At 43.9% G+C, this 21,890-nt stretch overlaps 1 protein-coding gene and 1 long non-coding RNA gene across 8 annotated transcripts in view; both read right to left on the bottom strand.

Annotated features, from left to right (window-relative positions):
* neo1b (neogenin 1b) overlaps positions 1 to 15,251 on the bottom strand; it is a 98,827-nt gene extending 83,576 nt beyond the window's left edge. For all 7 annotated transcript variants that reach the window (XM_028958002.1, XM_028957998.1, XM_028958004.1 and 4 more), the window contains exon 1: positions 14,685 to 15,251. In XM_028958002.1, coding sequence (XP_028813835.1) covers positions 14,685 to 14,766 — 82 coding nt within the window. In that variant the 5' untranslated portion in view covers positions 14,767 to 15,251. The remainder of the gene's footprint in view (positions 1 to 14,684) is intronic.
* A 2,114-nt stretch (positions 15,252 to 17,365) lies between these two features.
* LOC114767319 (uncharacterized) lies at positions 17,366 to 21,658 on the bottom strand. The gene is made up of 3 exons (XR_003742923.1): positions 21,607 to 21,658; positions 19,659 to 19,817; positions 17,366 to 17,421 (listed from the first exon to the last, which is right to left on the bottom strand). It is a non-coding gene; the product is annotated as an uncharacterized LOC114767319 (long non-coding RNA).
* Positions 21,659 to 21,890: the final 232 nt, after the last annotated feature.

The following is a 21,890-nucleotide window of genomic DNA, read 5'->3' as shown; positions in this document are numbered from 1 at the left end:
TTATGGAAGTGATATTTTCAGGGCCTTACTGGCTGAATTTATGAATCTAGAGCGTAACAGAACTCATCAACACACATTGAATGTTTGCAGGTTCTTTAGTCTCCGCAAGGTTTAAAATCTCAGCAATTAAAATCATGAGGCATTGAATTATACACTCAACTGCACAAAGCAGCACATTCAACCTGTGACTATAACAGAATGTGTGTGTGTGTGTGTGTGTGTGTGTAATATCACTTTCTTAAATCAAATCTTGTACACATCAGACTCTTCACAAATTACCATCCCAAAGCTCATTACACCTACTAAAGGCCAGAAAAGCCAGAGTGCACAACACTGGCGCCACTTCAGCTAAGATTTGAAAAATGTGAGAGCAATAACACACCATTCAGATTATTAAAAAAAAAAAGAAAAAAGCTATGCAACATTTTAGCGGACACAACAAAATGCCCTTTCAAGTGGCAAGTGGTACCGAATTCAGGTTTACGGGGTTGGAGGGTATTGTAACTATGAGTGTTATTCAGCCTTTTTCATTTTAGAACTTTCATGAAGTTTGTTTAGGTTTGCTTTTAATATAAAAACGGTGTTTACTTCAATTATTTATTTATGTTCAAGGAGGTGCGGGAAAACCGATATACCAGAATATCCACATTCCCTTGACAATTTCCAGTATGTGCATATAGATGTAAATATTACAGCAAATCCAAGACGTGGGGAACGTCCCCGGAGGAAATGACAATATCATTTCAGTGTTACTGCTGGACCTGGAACAATATTTATATGACTGCAACCCGAGTTGCAATGTCCTACCAGCAGGAAAAAAAATCATCCAAAAACTTCCAAAGAGCTGTCAAAACCATTTTTTTAGGACTGATCCGAGGTGAACGACCACAGCTGAGGGGTAAAACCAAAGTCACGCTTCTTTCTGCAGCTTCAGGTCACGGACTGCTGCAGACACCAAGGTCGGACCAGTCAAATCTGTCACACGCTTCGCAGATTAACACGTTCGGCCCTTTTGACTTTCACGTTGTTTACAATGTCAAGTTCAAATGGACCACCTTGACACATTGGAGGTTCGGCAGACGTGCAATTCTACAAAAGCGCCCTACTTTCTGTCAACTCCAGCACCCCGCTGGCTCATAACGCCGCGATATCAGAGTCTGTTTATGTCACACGGCCAATCTGATGGAGGGTCTGTTTAAAAGGTGCGGCCCGCATCGGCCTCTCTATTTAGACAGAGAAGCTGGCGGCCAGGCGCTAATTTGAGTGTGCATCTGAGCTTCAAGAAGCTGCCACTATGGTCATTGAGCTCCAACAGTCTGCTGAAGCAACATCAGCGGCAGCAAAGTGCTGGGGAGGGAGGAGAAAAGAGGGATGAGGGACATTCAAGAAAGAAGAGAGCACTGCTAATGTAATCTCTTCTACAGCATCTCCAAACAGACATGAGATGAAATGGAAATACCGATACGTAGAGCAGGGGTGGGAGGAGGAACCGGTTTTCTTGCAGCAGGATCTTCATACGAACTGCGCAGACTGACATACACAGACATACATTCAAGGGTACCTGTCAAAAAAATGACTACTCGCAGGTGAACGCACCGCCTGGCGCCATTTACTGATGAAACATGGGTAGCGGCGGTGCTGCAAACTGCTGTAGCGCTAAGCAGGAAAAGTAGAAAACGTCCTCAGCCGAGGGGGAGTGATGGGGCGTGCGGGGACCATCATCATGAAGAACAAAGCCAGATCATCCCAAGGCGGCTGGAGAGTCGCCGCCATTATCCTGTTGAGTAAATGACAGTACGGAGCGGTGCATTCTGGGACTGGGGCACTGAGGCGGCGTGAGAACGCTTCCGATGCAGTTCTGGAGGGTGACGAGACTTATAAATTGTACAGCAGACGATATGATATTAAATCACTTTAAAGGGAAGCCCCTATTGCAATGTGGCAGATATTCAAATGTTTTTCCCCACCATATCCTATTTCCTCATTTGGTCCTGATTTATTGAAAAAAAAATAAGTGTGTGTGTGTTCACTGCTTTCTAATTTCACACTGTTACCCAATGTTATATGATGTACAAAACAGACACATTTTCATTTTAACTGAGATGTAAAGAGTTAGATTAGGCAGCGTCATAATGTAAGTGCCGCAACCGTGAAAACTTTGCATGATCATCAGCCTGCACTGACCTTCCACTGAAAATGAAGCTTTAAAATGTTCTAAATGCACAAATACATCAAGAAATTTCTGCCATGCTGGCCTTTTCCCCCAATGATTTTAATTTAAGATTGCTCATCATACAGATAAGGTTTATTATGAAAAGCAGAATGTTGCCAATTGTCAGTAGATAAAATCAAATCACTATTCCAGTGAATGGCTTCACCACGTTTCACGTTTATCCCGGCTGTTTGATCTATCCATAGACTAAAAATGTCAAAAAGTTATCACTGTTAAAGACACTAATGTTATTGCGACAATTAGATTTCATGATATGCAAACATGTTAAGCAGTCTAACAAATTTCATATTTTCAATACACACACCTTCTTCTTGCTATTAAAGCTGCCAACAACAGACACGTTAATACAGGTGATTAGAACCTTTTGTCATTGTGTTGCTCTTACAGAATCTGAGAACATTATTACTCTGGAGAACAATATTCCTCGGATTTCATCCCTCCGAACACTGGAATGTTCATTGTCCTACTAACCACGAGCTGAAAATAATTGCCCTTGAGACCAAAGTCTTTTTCAACTCATAGCTTAACTAGTGGGAGCTCATTTATAACGTGGGCTCTGAGAAATGCTACTAATTAAAGCCCAGAACCCTGGCCGAACCCCACAGGGGTACAACAAACAGTTCCTATTTTCATTTTCAACACATTCCTTCTGCGGGCCGCTTTAACTCGTATCATTAGAATCAAAGGGGTTAAACGGGTTCCAGAGAAATCACTGGATTCTCAGAGAAAACCTAAAATGGGTCAATGGTAAATATAACCCTTCTCTTACAACTCGATGGGAGATTAACGCCTTTTGTTTTCAAATTTAATTTAAAAATATCTGTTACTCAAATTTATGAACATAATTTGTACTCTGATTTAATTATTTGTGAAGATTAATTAGCTGTAAACTGAAACAGTACCAGCATTTTCAAGGCCAGCACTCAGAAGTACTACTGGTATATTTGGTGATAGTGCAGTTTACATGGATAAGATAGAAGATTAAATAAGGTTTTACAGATGAATGAGGGAGATTAAACGGCTCCTCCCAATCCTGACAGGTTGTTTCTCAGTAGAAAGCGCAAACTTAGTCCCTACGCAGCATGACCAAATGAAACCAGGATTATAGTCACTCTTCCTCATTTCTGCAGAAAACGATCCATGGCACGTCATTGTGTCTGAGGAATATCTGGGTCTCAAAGTGTGCAGATTCGAGTGAAACGGAACAGGGGCAGAAACTGGTCATTTTACATGTTTCGTTTGGTAAACGCACCCAGAAACTGAGTGTCTGGCGCTTCCGAGCTGTTGGGGTGAATGAGTTTCGGCCGAGCAGAGAAGGGAAATGCTGCGGAAAGCGGTTAAAGGGCCGTCAGCTGTAGAGCACAAAAGCACGGAAAGCTTCACAGAACAGAGCAAAAAGCGCACACAAAAAGAAGAGTTGTGTAAAACTGACACTGGTGCACGATTACAGCACATTCTATTGACGGGAGTCTTTCACACATTAAATCAAACCCGCTCCAATTATCATGCAACAAGATCCAAAGAGCTTCTACACGTCGTGCATTCCCCAAGACTGAAGTCACTCCCCTGCAAACATGATGGAAGACCCTGCATTGTGTGGTCGGAAAAAGGGGTTGTGAGGCTGGGGGGGAAGGGGCTTGTTGAGGGAGGTCCAAGAACAGAGGTGGGGGAGGTGGGTCGGCATGCATTATTAAAGGGGGCCAAGGCTACAAAAGTGATCTAATATGAGCTGCTGCCAGCAAGCAGCTTCCATTTCCATTCACCGTTAAACCATGTCCGCAATGCCGCGCGTGGTCAGTCCCCCTTCCTTCGCTTGTCTGACTGACTGACTGCCCTCTGCATTACTCAGCCTCACCCTGCTCGCTGGTCCTCTCTCTCTCTCTCTCTCACTCGCAGCAGCTCATCACAAGGTGCCAAGATGTATGGCGGCATCTACGGCTTCAAGGTAAATGTAAATTTACATGCATCTCCAGAGCTCACACCGTGGAAACCTACTCCACGAAACCACAAAATATGCTTATCCTGATTTGAGTGGTCATGGTCACCTATCTGAATGCTGGTTCATGGTCTAAAAAATATATATACCGTTTTCGTAAACCAGTGCCATTTAGCCCACATCCATAGTCAGGTCATTTTATATTTCAAGTTCTCCACTTTCATACAAGAATACCCACTGTAAATCACGATAGACAAGTATCCAATTCAATTACTGATTATGCGACTTAATGCTTTTTTTTTTTTTTCCGCTTCCTAAGAATATTGAGAGCTTTAATTACCTTGATATATATATATATATATAAAAAATGTATAGCGTACCAATTTTCAGGCCGACCTTGATGACTCCTGACTTAAACCTTCCTAAAACTCTCCTAGAGAACATACTAACTTGTAATTTCCATTCAGATCCATTGATCAGAAATAAATCAGAAATTCAAAAATTACGACAAAAATAAAAACAAAGTTGGAAATATAGCCGCTAGGGTAAACATAAATATTCATTCAAATTGTTGATCTAAACAATGACAAATGAAAAGGTTCGAAAACTAAACTGCATGTACTTTGAAGCAGCGGTTTTAGCGAGGTAATTGGCACCTGACTGAAGGCTGAGCTTTATAAAGCCACCTCACATCAGGCTGGAGGTGCAGTAGAAAGCCTCCGAGTCGTGTGACTGATGAGAGGATGAGCCCACAGGGCAGCAGTTAAACAGCACATTCCCACAGGGAACTGGCATCGAGGGACACCCCGCCGAAAGAGTCCCCATTTCGTCACGGCGGGTCTTGCACACAAGCCCCACTGGGGCCTGGATAAACAATCTATCATGATGTGATTGAAATTCAAAAGGCAGAAGCTGACTGAGATGCTTTAAAAAAAAAAAAAAAAAAAAAAAAAAAAAGGCCTTAAATCACCACGCCTGCTTTTCAATTAGACTGGAATTTAGTGTGATGCAGATGACAGGGTCTGCGATGATGAATGGCAAACACAAGGGAGTTGTCGGGGTCGCCTGAACTCTTGTCTGCAAGAGCGCCATATGCTTCACTCAGACCCTCCAAGAAAAAAGAAAAAATGATGATTCCCAAGGTCATTAGGAAAGTAATCTACTGGAAAATGGAGCAGGGCAGATTTCAGGGTTTTTTTCCTCTCCACATTCACCTCAATAAAAGGTCGAAACCTCAATGTCGTCCACAGTAAGGGAATAAATACTCCTGAAAATTAACATTTAACATTTACATTATTAAATGGGCTCACAACAGAAGTCGCTGTGCGGCAGTACGCTGATGGACGTGCAGCTATCTGAAAGCATGTGCACCATGAGGACAACGGGTGGGTGGCTGGCTGGCTTGGGGGGCTGAACAGCTTGTTCTGCATATGGCGAGCTGCCATGTTTGAGCAACACCTGGGCATAAATCTCCAAAGTCCATGTAAAGCGACACCTTCTCCCACCTCTCTCTCACACGGCACAGGAAGTGGGAGGCCTGGGACATGGTGGTGTTTACTGTGGATTAAAGGGTGATAATAACTGGATAACGGCCTTCATAGGCACTAACGCAACAGGACAGTCTGTCGCCGCCTTTAACCGCCTGTATGGTCATCTCAACATGACTATACCAGCTTGTCCATTTTCAACATGTGCCTGATCAAAACCTAGAGCAACGTTGTAAAACCCTTATTGACCCAGATGAATTAAAGTGCTGCACAGCACAGAGTGCACAGAACGCAATGAGTTCTCTTCATTTAACCAATCAGTGGGCAGCCATGAAAGTCGCCCAGGGAGCAGTGAGTGGGCAAGCGCGCCTTGACTGTGCAGGATTTGAACTGGCAACTTTCCAATTACAAGTCTGCTTCCTTACCTGCTTGGCCACTACTGCCCCATGTCGGAATCACTTTGAAAAATTGTGTTTTGAAAGGTCGTTGGTAAAAGGAATGTCATTTTCCTAGCCGAAACTTGGTTTTTAAGTCATGCATGCAGTTACATTTTACATTTTCTGCATTTCCTGTACCTCCAATATCTTGGTATCCTGGATAGGTATCTCAGAACAAAACGTGTGTAACAATACATTAAATAAAAGGACACTCATGGGTGACCTAGATTCATGAACAAGCTCTTATGCAGTGGGTTGACCATATCCATGAAAAACATATTGCTGTAGAGTAATGATTTCATGATGTAAATGTGTTTGTGTTGAAAAGGCTTCCTGAATTCAGGAAATGTCCATGATATACGACAATAGTACACAGTGAGTAGAACAACTTTAAATTGCAACTAAGGGAAAATTAATGGCTGCACGGAAATTATTTATCGATATATCAATATTTTCTCTAATTAACCTAATTCTGAAGGGAATATACAGATACACTCAGTTTTGGAAAATCTGGATCCTGAACATGGTGCAGAATTTGCCAGGCTATTGCAGGCCACTGCTCCCATAACCTGATTAGCCACCAAGAAGTGCTCAGCCAGGAACGCAGCTTCGCCCCTCTTCTCTGCCAAACTCACTCACTCTGGACACACCGGGACGTCCCGGCTCATGTTTACTCAGAGAGCTCAGGCACAAAGCCTAGCTTTCCTAATTGCTTCCTGCATTAGACACAATAGTTTCCTCTCAGGAAACGTTATCAATACAGGCTATTGTCGCAAAAGCAAAATCCCCCCAAAAAAAAAAAAAAAAAAAGAGAGAGAGAGAGATAACCTGTATCAGCCCAATGAGTATCAGAGCAGAAATGAAGGAAAAATGTTGCGCAAGCTATTTAAAGGAAGTTCATAAATAAAAATTTACCTTTCTATTTTGGTGCACATCTCTCTCTCTGTGTGTGTGCATGCGTGTATGTGTGTGTGTGTGTGTGTGTGTATATATATATATATATGAGAGCAAGAGACTGAGGTCATCAATATTTCATGCATATTCTCAATATATTGACACCTCAAAACCAAAATATTTATTTTAAACGTGCATGATAAGTGCTATACAGGATGTAATTTATTTAATAAAATAAACCATGCCATTAATGCCTGGGTCATCTGAATAAAGAGGCTTGCTGTGGTTGAGCAGCAGCGTACTCACGCGTGTCCTTTCTATATTAGCAGACAATGCAGTCTGTTGGCTGTGAGCAGGGCGAAGTCCTGCAATCCCCCGACTCATTAGAGATTAATTATCGGCCACAGCCAGCATGGGACTCCCAGTCCAGCCGCCCGCATCTGCCCACCACTTCTGTGGGGAGCACTTGAACCCCTGACCTCGCACTTTGCTCAGTCCACACCCCGTTTACACCGCCCTGTAGGAGAGCCACCTCCGTCCCCCCCGGCTCATGTACAAAGACCACACAGTGTCCAGTGTAGGGGCGGGGCTGAGTGGCAGGGAGCTTTAATTATCAACCCCACTGTCACCAGCGCTCCGAGCGAGACGGACGTCTGCTGTCACGGCCACTGGAGCCCGTATGCTGGTTTATTAAGGAAGACCGGGGATGTAAAACGGCAGAGGGGGGCAAAAACATCACCTGCAGCAGGCCACACACGCCTGGACACATAACCACACCAAATCTCACTAAATAAACACCTACTTAGAATGGGGAGAGGGGCCATTTTGTTTCGCAGAGGTTCAAAAACATCCCTGGAGATATATCATATTCACAGAAAAATAAAGTGAGTTGCACTGCGTTTATTGCTTACTACAGGGCTTGAATAATGGGGTGTCACAGCTCGAGCTTAATTAGCAAACCAGCGTATTTGTGGAGCGCAAAAAAAAAAAAAAAAAAAAAAAAAAAAAAAAAAGCAAGAAACAGAAGTGCTGCAGATCCTCTCAAATTAACAGGAGAAAATATTTATGATGTATGGGCCCTTACCTATGAAACTAATTAGCCGTGAGAGGACACACCACCGTCACCTTCGTGGAGATTAAGTCGCATCCGTCTTTTCTACAGAATTATTTGTACGGGGATATTTTTCTGCCTTTATAATAACTGGCAGCTCTTTTTAGAGAAGACTAGAGACTAGTGGCTGTGATAAAACGGGGAAGGGCATCAAAGTTTGTTCTGGGGCTTTCATTAAGCCACACCCATTTTCTGAAATTGCGTTCCTCTGTTAGAACTCTTCCACAGTGCAGCAAACTATATGAAAGTTGTATACTATGTGAAAAAAGTGAAAGTGATTGTTTTGTTATAGCGAAAACGTGTCCTGTGCATTTAATCCATCACCCTTTAGTGAGCCACGTGCTGCCATAAAAGGCCCCCGGGGAGCAGTGTGTGGGGACGGTACCTTGCTCGAGGGAACCTCAGTGGCACCTCGGTGGTTCAGGATTTGAACCCGCAACCCACTCGGATACTGGGACCACCACTGGCTTATCTATATGCACCGTCTTACCTTGTGGTTTAATTAACTACAACGGTTGTAAAATTTGGCTGCAGATGCCCCCCAAATACACGTGAGCTTTGTTTGGTCACACCCCCTATATCTTGCAGCGGGAAAATGGCATTGCTGGTTAAACGTTTGTTGATGGTGCCACCTCTTTCATTACTAGCCAGGATGGCAACCATCGAGGGTGACACGTGCTCAGTGTTTCAAAATCAGACTACTCAGCGTCTGGAGTAAATATTAAAATGAACAGAAAAATGTCATTTCAAACACAGAAATGAAATTATTTAGATCTTTTAAAAGGAGTGGATTAGGAAAGTTGGAGGCTAAACTTTGATATTCATGTTCTACATTGAAGAACAATGTAGCTCTATAGAACCACATTGCACATAGTAGATTTTACGTGAACAACTGTATTCCAACAGTTCATAAAGAAATCCCCCAAGTCCCAAAATATCCATAGAACTCAGCCCAAAAAGATGCATGGCTATAAAAACCAACGAGGAAAAATGAAGGGCCGTTTTTCATTCACAAGTAATTTCCAGGCCTGACTTCCTTTTATGACTCTTTAGCTCCTTCAGGAAACCTAAAAGTTACAGTGTTACAGAACTCATCGAGGTTAAAATGTGATTCAAGCCAATGCAACTACACACATTTTCATGCTTTTAAATGTTTTTTTTTTTTTTAAGAGGAAGGGCAAAAAAAATTGCTGCGATTTGTCAAGAAAAATGTTAATGGTTGTTTGCAATAAGGCATGCAGCCATTAAACCAGGCCACGGCTAAAAAAAAATGGGTGACTGCATGTCGTGTCCACTGTACCAAAAGTCAGAATGAAAATTGCTGGTAATTTGCATCCCTGCTGTGACTGGGACCCCCATTATACACCAGAGGTTTTATGGCCTGTGGTCTGGTGACCGTTCACCCTGCAACCAAAGGTAAGACGGAGCAAGGGCGGCGCAATGGAAGAACATATTTTTAGCAATTCACATTATCAACTGCCCTCATCTACAGCAGATCATACATTGTGTTACTTTTTCAATTAATGCATCAATTATGTAACCACCAGAGTTCACTAAAGTGAACAAAAAAAAATGAAATAAAGAAGAACTATATTGCAAAATAAAATCTACACAATAATTACTACACATGAACACATGTATATTTGTTTAGTCTAAAAAAAGCCAGACACAGACCCAGTTCAGCCAGGAGAGCTGGGGGATCCCGTCACCCCTTCTTTTAGGCGGGTGCTGCAAAGACCGGGCACTGAAAGTGCTACCAGGGCCATCCGCTGAGTTATAGCACAGACCCGCTCTGTGTGCACCAGTCCGGTGGAGGGGCACGCCGGTGTTGGTAAGTAGGGTGGTGAAGGCTGATCCAGCCCAGATCAGGGAAGAATGCCTTCCCTTTGTCAAGACAACGACGTGTTGGGACAGAGTCGTCTCAGGTTTCCTGCTTAGCCCCTTTCCATCCCAAGCAGACAGACAAATCCCCTGATCCCCAGCGGCTGAGTCTGACGATGGGCACACAGGATCTGGCCTGCTGGCAATTCATTCCAGCAGCCCACCCGAGCAGTACAGCACCTATACAAAGCCATGCAGTAGCTGCATCGGAACGTGGAGATTTCCATACTAATCGTATTAACCTAATTAAATAATTTTGAAAAATCCCCACAATGTGCTCATTAAATGATTCATTCATCAACTGAGCCTTGCTCACATTAAAATGGTGATAACACTGTGACCGTACTGTGAACATTCATGTCACAGGTATTATTATAAACCGTAAAATAGCAATTTCTCAAGTCATTAAAAAGCATTTACTCCTGGTCCTTAAATACATAGCAAAAGCAAGCATGGTTAATCACACGCAGAAACCACCTCCCATTGAAAATGTAGTTGTTTTGTGTTATAGAATCAATTTCACAGTAAATGGCAGAGCATGACTTTACATACATCACTATATGCACAGTAAATGATTTCAGACATTCCACCCAGTCACACATAATCCCGTAAGCTGGTAGCCATTGACAGAAGTGGAGAACTGGCAGGTATCTGGACGAAATGGGCAGAATGACCCCGAACTGAACGATAAAATTATATAAAAAAAAACTACTCAGATTTCATGACACTTGTTTGCTTTTAATTATTAACCAACATTAGCATATGCTTTAGGGAATAACAAGGTGCTATGTTGTTAGTAACTCGAATGGATCATTCAAAATGACTATTTAAAAGGACGTTCTCAAGCGCTTTAAAAATAATAAAAAAGGCAAGCAGCGCAATAACACGGCAATAACAAAAGAGCTCTGCTCTCCATCCATCCCCTCAGCCAAAAGCTCTCCTCCTGACCTCTCACCCTTTGCCATCAAAGCCAGCGGTCAAGGAGTGACCCTGTCAATGCCTTATTAAAAAGAGACACACACCAGGCTACCACAGGTCAAAACTGGAGGGATCCAATCAGACATCCTGAGCTTGAAATTTCCCAGCTTTCTACTGCTTCCCCTGGACATGATGCACTTACACTTTGAAGTCTGGACCAGATATTTTATTTAAATATCCCCAACAGAAAACGCTTACAAAACCAGGAGAACGTCAATAAGACTTTTGCAAACCACTTATTCTGCATGCAGCTCCTAAAAATAACACCAAACACACCAAAGATGACAATCCTCCCATGACACTGAAGAGTCGGAGTCTGTGGAGAAGCAGGGAGAGGGCGGTGGCGGAAATGAGGAAAAAAAACCTTAAGGAAGGTGTTTAAATTTCACAGGTCTGTGACGGCAAGGAACACAGTTCACTTGAACCTTAAAAAGTCCCTCTACTCATTTTAAAATGCAAAGAAGACACATAACATATTACTGTAGAATGCAATGTAAAAAAAAGGCAGAAATCAATAAACAAAACAAAAAAATCTATGTCTATTGCAATTTTTCCTGCAATGTTTTTGTTTATTAGCTGTACCGGGCCTTACAGCTCAATTGACGCCGTGACCTCGGGGCAGAGATCAAAAGTTATGAACGAATCGAACCGCGTCCAGCCGGAAAAAATCCAAAGAAGCCTCACGAACACACCAGAGGCAAGAGATCCAACACCTCGCTCAAGGTGTGTTCCCCAGAACCAGACCAACCAACAGAACTTTGGGTTCTACTTCAGACAGAGCTGGTATTACAACAGGAAACGGATCTTTTGGTGAAGCGATGGTCATCGTGAAACACTGCAGCACAGCACGCGATGTCCTCTGCGTTGAACCACCAGCGTAGGCGAGCAGCGGGCAGCCATGACAGATTTGGCGATTACGGGTCGGTTTCCGTACCCGCTAGGCCAACCACTGTCCCCTGATGGAAATCGCTCTGCAGTTCCACAAGTTCCAGTCGGTGCGTCGCGATCTGTGTACCGGGGCGAACTCTCCATCAACGTTCCGGCAGCTGGTGGCGAGGGATAAAAGCATGAAGAAAGCCTCCTCATCACCTCGCTCCGACTTCCCGGCGCGCCGTGTTTACCGCGCCTTGTTTACAGTCTGGGAATATCTTCCAGCGCCTTCAATTAGACAGGGTGATTAACCCTGCAATTATCTCGCATACCTGAACCAAGTTGTCAGGAGATGATAAGCGACTTTATTGGGAGGGTGTTTAATTACCAGCGCCGAGCGATAAGGCCCGGCGGAGGCCGGCGGCGCGGGGGGCCCGGACAGAGCCGGCAGCTCGCAAACAAGAGCCGGCAGATGAGGAACGGCGCTCAAACAGCGGCCAGCTGGGAGACTGACCGTCCGCACAAGGTAACAAAAGAGGGCTGGGAAGACCCCGTCATTTCCGACGAGACGGTAACGGCGCCGAGACATGCTGCCGACCCAGGGGGCTAAAAGGCGGCGGCGAAGCGGCCAATCAGTCAGGTCACCTGTGGCTGGAACAGGCGGCCATCAGGCTCCTCGCGATCGGGCCGCCATCGAGGCCGGATAATGGGAAATGAGGGCTGCTGCAGATGTCTCGAACTGCGGGGTGGTGCACGCCGTGCCACCGGCAATTAGGGGCCTCATTTATACGGTCACGTGACTGGACGGCCGCTCTGTCGCAACAAAGAGCGAGGAATGACATCTGTTGTGGGTCATATATAGTGGCGGGTATGAACACATCACTCTAATGCTAATGTTCTGCAGGAAAAAATAAAACCCCTCGATGTACAATTTTGACTACATAATTATTTAAACCACTGAGGGTTTAATGTGGCGCATCAGTCCCACTAAGATCGCAGTCCTAATAATGTAACATGGGTGGTGGTGGCCTAGTGGGTAACACACTTGCCTATGAACCAGAAGACACGGGTTCGAATCCCACTTACTACCATTGTGTCCCTGAGCAAGACACTTAACCCTAAGTTGCTCCAGGGGGGGGACTGTCCCTGTAAATACTGATTGTAAGTCGCTCTGGATAAGGGCGTCTGATAAATGCTGTAAATGTAAATGTGAACCAGAAGACCCAGGTTCAAATCCCACTTACTACAATTGTGTCCCTGAGCAGGACACTTAACCCTGAGTGTCTCCACGGGGGGGACTGTCCCTGTAACTACTGACTGTAAGGCGCTCTGGATAAGGGCGTCCGGTAAATGCCGTAAATGTAAACAGAGTCTGAAACCCGCGAACTCTGTGCTTTACCGAGCAATTTTGTCAAATCACCGCGACCCTTGTGAAAATTTGAGCAATAAGCGGCGCGATGCGCGAACACGTCCTGCCGCACACACGCACGGTCCCGGAGGACGGACGCTTTTCCACTCCTGCTACACAAAAACGGCTTCGTGGTCATGTGATGATTACAGTGGAATGGAACACACTGCAACGTTTGAAATCATATACGGGTTCTTGCCGACTGGGCAGCGCTGTATGGACGCACACAGCGCAAACCAGGCGGCCGCACGTCAACAACGCGTAGCCGCACGTGTGACGAGTTGCTGATAATGGGCACGGTGGACGGCAAAAATCTTGGAAGGGCTGATAAACTTGTTCTGTGATGCCAAGAATCGATTACACCAGTCACCTTAGTATTGGTAATGCACGCAGTAATTTGGACTTCTGGGATTTCTGGCGTGGGGACGTTCCGGAACAGCCCGTCTCTAACGACACAATCAGGTCGATGCAAATTGAGTCCACCGACTCGGATTTAGGAACTCCGGAAGAAGCATGTGCAACATGTGCAGGCGACCAGCAACCTTGGCATACCATAACCCGAGCTATTCGTCTGGAAGCGCGCTCCGAGACTTGGGCTGGGGGGGTTGAGGGCTGCGCTGATGTTATCAGCCTCTCCGTGAGAAGAACCATGGCTTGGCTCCACATCTGCGTGGTTCGGGCCTCAGAAGAATGCGTTTCAAATAAACAGGCCCCGTTCCCGACCATACGACAGGCTGGAACGTTCCCCCACCATACGATGCGGGGCCACTGTCCTCTGGAAGCCCTCCGAAACTCTCAAGGAGACGGAGGGTGGTGGTAGCCTAGTGGGTAACACACTCGACTATGAACCAGAAGACCCAGGTTCGAATCCCACTTACTACCATTGTGTCCCTGAGCAAGACACTTAACCCTAAATTGCTCCGGGGGGGACTGTCCCTGTAGCTACTGATTGTAAGTCGCTCTGGATAAGGGCGTCTGATAAATGCCGTAAATGTAAATGGAACCCATCCCCACCACCCAGGGTCTCCCCCTCTCAACAATGAGCAGCCCCATCACAGCACCTTTTCAAGGGTGGAAACGCAGAACATCATACGGGGAAACGTGCAAATTACATCTGGTCTCCAAACAGGAACCTACGTCCAGAAATCCAATCCTTCCGACCAGAGGTGAGATTTATTCGCACCGCGCACGGACAGACTAGACAGACGGACGGACCGAGATGCAACGCGTGGATTCCGGTCATCTGCCGCAAATGTGGAGCCACCAGGAGCACATTCCTACAGAGGCTCGTCCCGATGCGCTCGGGAATTTTTATTTCCTTTCGATCGATCCGTTCCCCCAAGTTGACTCGTTGGACTCCTAAACCAGCGCGGCGACACGGAGGACCGGCGCTGAGGGGAAATTGCGATAAAGAAGCAGAAATAATAAAAAAAAAAAAACTTCGCCTACCTTTGGCCGCGTTCGCCAAACTGGTGTAAAGAAAGGTGAGACAGGAGAAGAAGAGGAGCAGCCGCGCTCCCCGCTCCGCCATCACTTTTTCAAAAACCGAGAAAATGTTCCTCAGCAGCTTCTGTCCGGAGATCCACCCCCCCCACAAAAAAAAAAGAAGCACCGAATTTGATTCGGTTCGGCGTGTCACTCTGAAGGGCAGGGAAGTGCCCTCCCGAGCCAGCTGGGTGTAGCGCCGCCCGGCAGGAACATTTAGCTGGAAAGCCGTCTGGAATTGTCCGAGGGTCCGACTGTTTTCTTGAACTTAGCCAGAGGGGGGGTTGGAGGAGGCACGAAGTCAACCCTGCGCCGTCGGGGAAAGGCGCACGCGACCCCCGCGACCGACGTGTGGCGGCTGCATGGCGATCCCGCTACGAGGCGCGGCGAAAGGAGGGAGAAAGGCGACCCGGGGCCGAAGTTATCACGACAGAAGACGAGGCGCAGAAGAGCCGCGGACTGTTGCAGCGGCCAGACGGACAGGGACGCGCGCGTGTGGGGAGCTGGTAGTACGGCTACGTACCCCGCCGCTCAAAGCCCGGATCTGGAGTTCCGAGGCATCCGGAATCTGGATTCACAACGTCGGTGCGATGGAAAACACGAAATGGAGCCTCAGATTTCTCCGCAGTAGACACACGCAAGTCTGGTCTACAGACAAGGCAATGACGTAAACAAATGAATAACTCATCATGAATGAATGAAATAATAAATAAACAAACGAGAACGGACGCATGTATGAAAATAAACTTACTTTGCAAAACGTTTTGATTTAACTTATTTTTGGGTAAGAGGACCAAAAATGATACTGTGTAGTAGTTTAACTCAATATTTAACATTTGAATTAATAATATGCATAAACCCCATTCACTGCATCTTTATTTTTTAATATAAAAAATATAAATGAATACTTCATCAATTTTCACATAGTTTGAGCACATAATGAGCCATATTATTCAATTATATTTTCCATGATAGGCAATTCAATCGTCAAATTATGATTTAATTAATTAAAATTTCATAAAAATAACTTTAATGACAAAGTCATGATGTCAAAGGATTTCTTACATGTTAATAAAGTGAAGTCTTCAAATAATCTTTTAAATATATTTAATCACAGTCATACTTTTGTTGACTACTAAAATATTTTATTTGAGAAAATGAGCATACATGAGGTGCCGAATGCAACCTGACAAGAGTTTTAAAGTACACAAATACAAACATAAACCTATCTAATAATAAATATGTGCCATTGAGTGAGATGTAACCTGCTTGGCTCCAAACTCATCCAGCATCCAGTGTGGCCACACACTTTCCAATTTCACACATGCCAAATATAACTCATATTAGGTTCCAGAGCATGTGTGGCCTATCTTAATCTGTTCTTTATTGCTTTCATAATAATACAGATATGAAATGGCCTATTTGCAATGTATGAAATATACTTTATTAATATTTTTTAAAAAGCAATACAATCTAATTTGATTTATGTTTATTGAAGTATTAATAAGGAATGCTTTACATGAATGTTCACCACAGACCTCATATTTACTTTAGGATCTGGAACAGCTGATGCCCATTGGGAAGACTGCCACCCACTGGATCCTCATCTTTACCACAAGTTACTGGCATACTACAGAGGTCATGTGACCACATAAACAGTGTTCCTTGTAGCTGATTCAAGACAAGTGCTGTAATTAGGAGATAAAATTCGATCAAGTGATACATAAAAACTTGTGAGTCAACAAAAACTCCTGATGATGTTTTAATGAAACAGAATAATTTTTGGTTAATCTAATGGTTCAGTGACTTTTATTTCTTAATATGAATTTCAAAGATAGCCATTGCATTTAAATAACAAATGAGGGGGTGAGCACCCATTAAGGGGTTTTAGAAGATTGTATTAATTTGTAATTCAAATCTCTTCAAATTGCTGATGAAAAACCCTTTGCAGCCTTTGCAACATTTTATTAAACATAAGAGTTGTAGTGAGCACATTATGTAGGAAAACACAAAATATATATATCTGTAATATCATCCTAAGTACATTTAGTTTAATTATGCATGTAAAAAAAAACAGTATTCAGCGAAGATGGTATATGATGGCAAGCAGAAAAACCTAATGTTCTGGATCAAAAAAACATCTGTCCCCATTCCAGACTAATGTTTGAAATGTGCTTTTTCTGATTTGTCTACACAATTTTGCCTGAAATTAAGCCAGATGCTTATGTGTGGCTGTTAATTTAATGTCAGTGCTAGCTTTCTAGAGTAGTGCCTGTAATATAATTCCAAGAACATCATGTAGTGCTCATTACTGAAACACTGTGTGTCGGAGTCTGGACAGGAGTCATTCTGCATTGCCTCAGAGGACAAAACTTCATATGTATCTTTCCTTGAATACTGACAGGCTTAATTATGTCCACCTCTTGAGCAGTCTGAGCACTTTCACCACTTTGAGTGGAGGCACAATGGAACCATGAAAGGCACAAGGGAAAAAAACTTCATAATACAGGTTATTAAAATTAATTTTGTCCCTGAATGATGAGAGCTCATTATTCAGGAGGCAGCACTTTCTGTGGTTTGAGGCTGAGTGTGCGGGAACCCCAACAGGACTGGTCTGATCCATGTATGCTAAAATGCACAGTGTCCACTGATGTTTCGTTTGGTGCCAGAACCGGTGCTAATCTGCTCCAACGTGGTCTGACTGGAAAATGAGCAAAGACCATCGATTATAGCACCATACAAGCTGAAACCAATGGCCAGACCACATGAATTTGCTTAATAATTTGGAAATTATGTATAAGGCTTTACATTACAGGTTTCTTTAGAACCTGAGAGTGTTCATTTTAAAACAATACTTTCAGCTGAACACATCAGGCATCCTTGTCACGAGAAGAGAGAAACCTAGTGGGGGGTTTTGATGAGCTGCTTTTCAATCACTCCTGTCCAACTCCTACCAAAGCACATGTACCGAATTATTTCCGTCTTATTTCAGTAAATTCATTATAGCATCATTATCTCTGTACAAGACTTTGTGCAGAGAAAAAAATCCTTGGATCATAAGATAAAGCATGTATTACAATTAATAATTTGCAAGTAAACATTGCAACCATATGTGCCATATGAAATGTAGTACTTATAAAATGCATGTAACATTCTGGTGCCTCTGGAACCTCCATGTGGCAACACATCCTTTATTGTCTCCCTGTATTAGTCATTTGTATCCAAATGAGACTTCCCATGTTTATAAGTTATCAATTCCTTGTTGCTTATATGTGGTGCATGTACTCTCTGCGCTGTTTTCAGTTCAGACCTCTGTGAGATATACTTTGCTAGTTATGTTTTGGCTCTCACACCTGTTTTCAGTTCCTATGTTGTCCTTTGTGCCCTTAATCAACCATGACACAATACTTCAGGAAGGCATAAACCATTCTATGAAATTAGCAAAGCTAGTCCGTGTAAGATGGAAGTTATCAAATGCAATAGAATACCCTGTAAATCTGTATGTCTGTGCCTAGCAAACAGAGTTGCGAAAATTAATTCACTACATATGATACATCTGACTCGTAAAATGGATTGTGTATTTGATAGATGAACATGGACACATTTTTCACACTAAGCTTCAGCAGGGCCACAGCCCATCTGTCCCACAAAAGTGAAATTCTGTCCAAGAACTCGCACAGAACTGGCATCCACCATCCATCACAACAATTTCTGGCCCAGAATTCACTTCCACCACCACCCATCAGAACCCAGTGGCACCTTGGTATGGCACCCTCTACAGCATGCTGCATTTCCCTCTCAGCCCGAGATTATGCCAAGAGGATGAGAGGGACTTAAGGTAGGTCTGAGAGTAAAAGGAGCAGTGGGAAATAAGGCCGATCCCCTGGCCTCTGATTCTCCTTCTCTTGGGGACCAAAGGATTAAACCTGGCATCTGCCAAGGCCTATGGATTACGGGGGGATTACCACTGCATAGGAAAACACTGGCAGAATTAATGTGATCACTGTAAGAAATCAAAAACCTATTACTTCAAGGAAGATTGTGCCGCAGAGTTGTTGTTGCTGAGAGGCTCAGGAGTTTTACCATCTGCAGCAAATGTTTTCTGTACCCACCCCATCCAGCCAAAATATATCAGTTTACATCTGTTGAAGTTTGCACTCATGCACCTAGCACAAAAGTTTTTCACGATGCCACAATAATGTTAGGTTAAGGTGATAGGTCCCCTATCATTAAAATGTCACTTTGTGAGATTTTTTAACATCAATACGAGTTCCGCAAGCCTTTATTTGGTCCTGCATTTGCTAGAAATGGCAATAGGTGTAAAGCTTGCATTGAACTTTCTGCTTTGCCATTCAGAGAACGGCATCTCAGACTACCAGACCTGTAATTTTTCCCCTTATGTACTCAAGGTTACACTGTGCCAAACATTGTGGTTGGTAAATGGTGTTGATGACATCATTTCTGTGAATGCCAGCTCACTTCTTTGGGCCACTCTCGCCCAGCCTCTCTCTCATCATCAGCATTTAAAAATACAGACATCGAAATGCTGGGGAAATCTGTGTGCCTGGCTAAAAGTGGCTGTAATTCTGAACTTTGGAAAGAGAAATATAGTATTAGGGGATCACTAAGACGTATATTAAAGCAAAAAAGGTCAGGGGACATTTAAAAATCTATAGGCTCTGGTCTAAATTTTAAGGCCTGATTAAAACTCTAATGTGGCTGCTTCCACTCTGTCTGTCTGATGGTTCCAGGGTACTCCCCTCTCTCTGCCTGCCTGCACTAGACATTAGGTTATGTGAAATTGCCCCCTTTTTTGAAACATTTCAGTGAAATAAACACCACACACACACACACACACACATATATATATCACAAAATACATTCCACACATATGCACACATAACGTTGACATAAACTAATGGCAACGTGGCTTCTTACCTCCCAGGTTGTGAGTTTGAATCCCGGCTCGGACCTTGTGTGTTAGGAGTTTGCATGATTTCCCTGTGTTGGCAAGGGTGCCAGTTTCTCCAGTCTCCTCCCGCCATATGCACACTAGGTTGTTTGAGTGTGTGAGTGAATGGTAGGGGTGGTAGTAGCCTAGTGGAGAGTGGTAGTAGCTTAGTGGATAACACACTCGCCTATGAACCAGAAGACCCAGGTTCAAACTCCAATTACTAACCCCACTTGTGTCAATGAGCAAGACACTTAAGTTGTTCCAGAGGGGGACTGTCCCTGTAACTACTGGTTGTAAGTCGCTCTGGATAAGGGCGTCTGATAAATGCTGTAAATGTGTAAATGAATGGTGTTTGTGTGTTGGATCCCTGTCCTGGGTGACTCCCTGCCCTGTGCCCAGTGTCCCAAGATTAAGACTAAGCGGTTATGGATATTGAGTGACTGAGTTATGATCTATATAGCGTGGCACACAATTTCTTCCACCTACAAACCAAAAGTCATGCCAAACTCTCCCATGTACAGTGGATATTATGCCACCCCTCTTAAATTGAATTGTACAGTGTATAGGTCCCATTAAAGATGGGAAAAGTTTTGAAATGATTTATTCTAGTCTTTTGTTTATATTACAAAAACCTGTCATTTTAACAGGGATCTGTAGTTTTTATATCCTCCTCCAACTGCAACATTTCCAACCAATCCAGCAGCATCCAGAGGAGGTTCAAAAAGCACAAAGAGCATTTTAAATCCACACACAAACAAGGAGAAAGCTACACAAAGAAGCCAACATAATGGCATTCAAATACTCATAACATGCCAACATACTGGTGTTAGAATTGAAAAGCACAAATGAGACCAAAAGCCTGAAATCATCCAAATCCAGAAACAATCCAGAGAGAAGGGTTATTCTTTTAAAGACTCCAACATCTTTGCCTATCAGTTGAAAAAAGACGCTCTCAAGACGAAGAGCTCAGCCGGGTTCACGCTGTGCCCCTTCACTCCAGCAGCCCTGTGATGTTTCCCAGTGACGAGGCAATGATTTGTTTTATGCTGGAAGATCAAGAGAATCATAAAATGACATGCAATGGTAAAGTAGGGCAGTCATTTATAGCATGTCACTTTTTGCTCATTTCTTAAATGTTCGAAGGATTTTTTTCGTTGCTCTGCCTGTTCATTGGAGAGGGAAGGAGCTATGTGATTGATCTTTCAAAATGCAATACAGCAGAACACCATGCACGAGTAATCTAGGCTTTATCAGCCTTTCACATAGAGGCCGGTCTGAAGACAAGGTCTCGGTTTGATGCTCTACAGTTTTATGGTGGAAATTAAGGGAGACTTACTGTGTAATTTAACAGCATGCATATTTCAGAGAGCTTGTGCTGGGCCCGTCTCAAGTGTGTGTTCTGCCGCCCCCCCCCTTTTCCTCCACCACCACCACCACAGTCATGTCTCCCTCTCATCTCAGCAGGGGGCTCGGGCTGAGAGCTGGTGTTTGTGAAAAGGGCCGGCAGAAATACCCTCTCCCAGACGAACATGCGCTGCTAATGCGCTGCTCATCCCACGTCTTCACATTTCTTTTACACATTAGCCATCAAAGATATTGGGATTAGCGAGTGGGAAAAAATGGCGCCTGGGTTGCCGAGATTAGTAGCAAACTGGATTGGACCTTTGCAAACCCATTTCACGCTGCTTCCCCAAAACACACACACAAAAAAAACAAGTCTGTGATGATATTAGAGCTGCATAAATGCTCATTGCTCAACGTTTCAGTGTCCTGATGGAAACTGATTCTAATGCCACATAATAGATTCTACCCGACATGCAAAAGCTACCATCTGAACTCCCTCTGGGAACATTTACTGGTTTGCAGATAAAAGGCCAGAAAATGCTGGATAATACTGGGAATATAGCTCAACATCGAGGTATTAGTACTCACTGGATGTCTCAGGTTGGCCTATGGAGAGGACCCTCTGCCATACACAACCGGTGGCGAACTCCCATGCTGTTGTTGTTTGCCAGACAAACTAATAATGATGGCCGCTCAGGGATGAGATCAAAGGAAGCAATTATTGCATTGTAATTGTATAATACATCAAGCGTGGTGTGTAATTCGGCACGCCTGGCGCTACACATAAAGGGCGTGATTTGCACTGACAGTCTCTGGCCGTTTCTTTTTGTCGAGTCAAGCGCATTTCACTTTTAAAAGGCCATGCTGTCAGG

Source organism: Denticeps clupeoides, chromosome 17, assembly GCF_900700375.1.
Source record: "Denticeps clupeoides chromosome 17, fDenClu1.1, whole genome shotgun sequence".
NCBI classification, from domain to species: domain Eukaryota; kingdom Metazoa; phylum Chordata; class Actinopteri; order Clupeiformes; family Denticipitidae; genus Denticeps; species Denticeps clupeoides.
The sequence above is the reverse complement of the archived record's forward strand: the minus strand, read 5'-3'. Positions and strand labels throughout refer to the sequence as shown.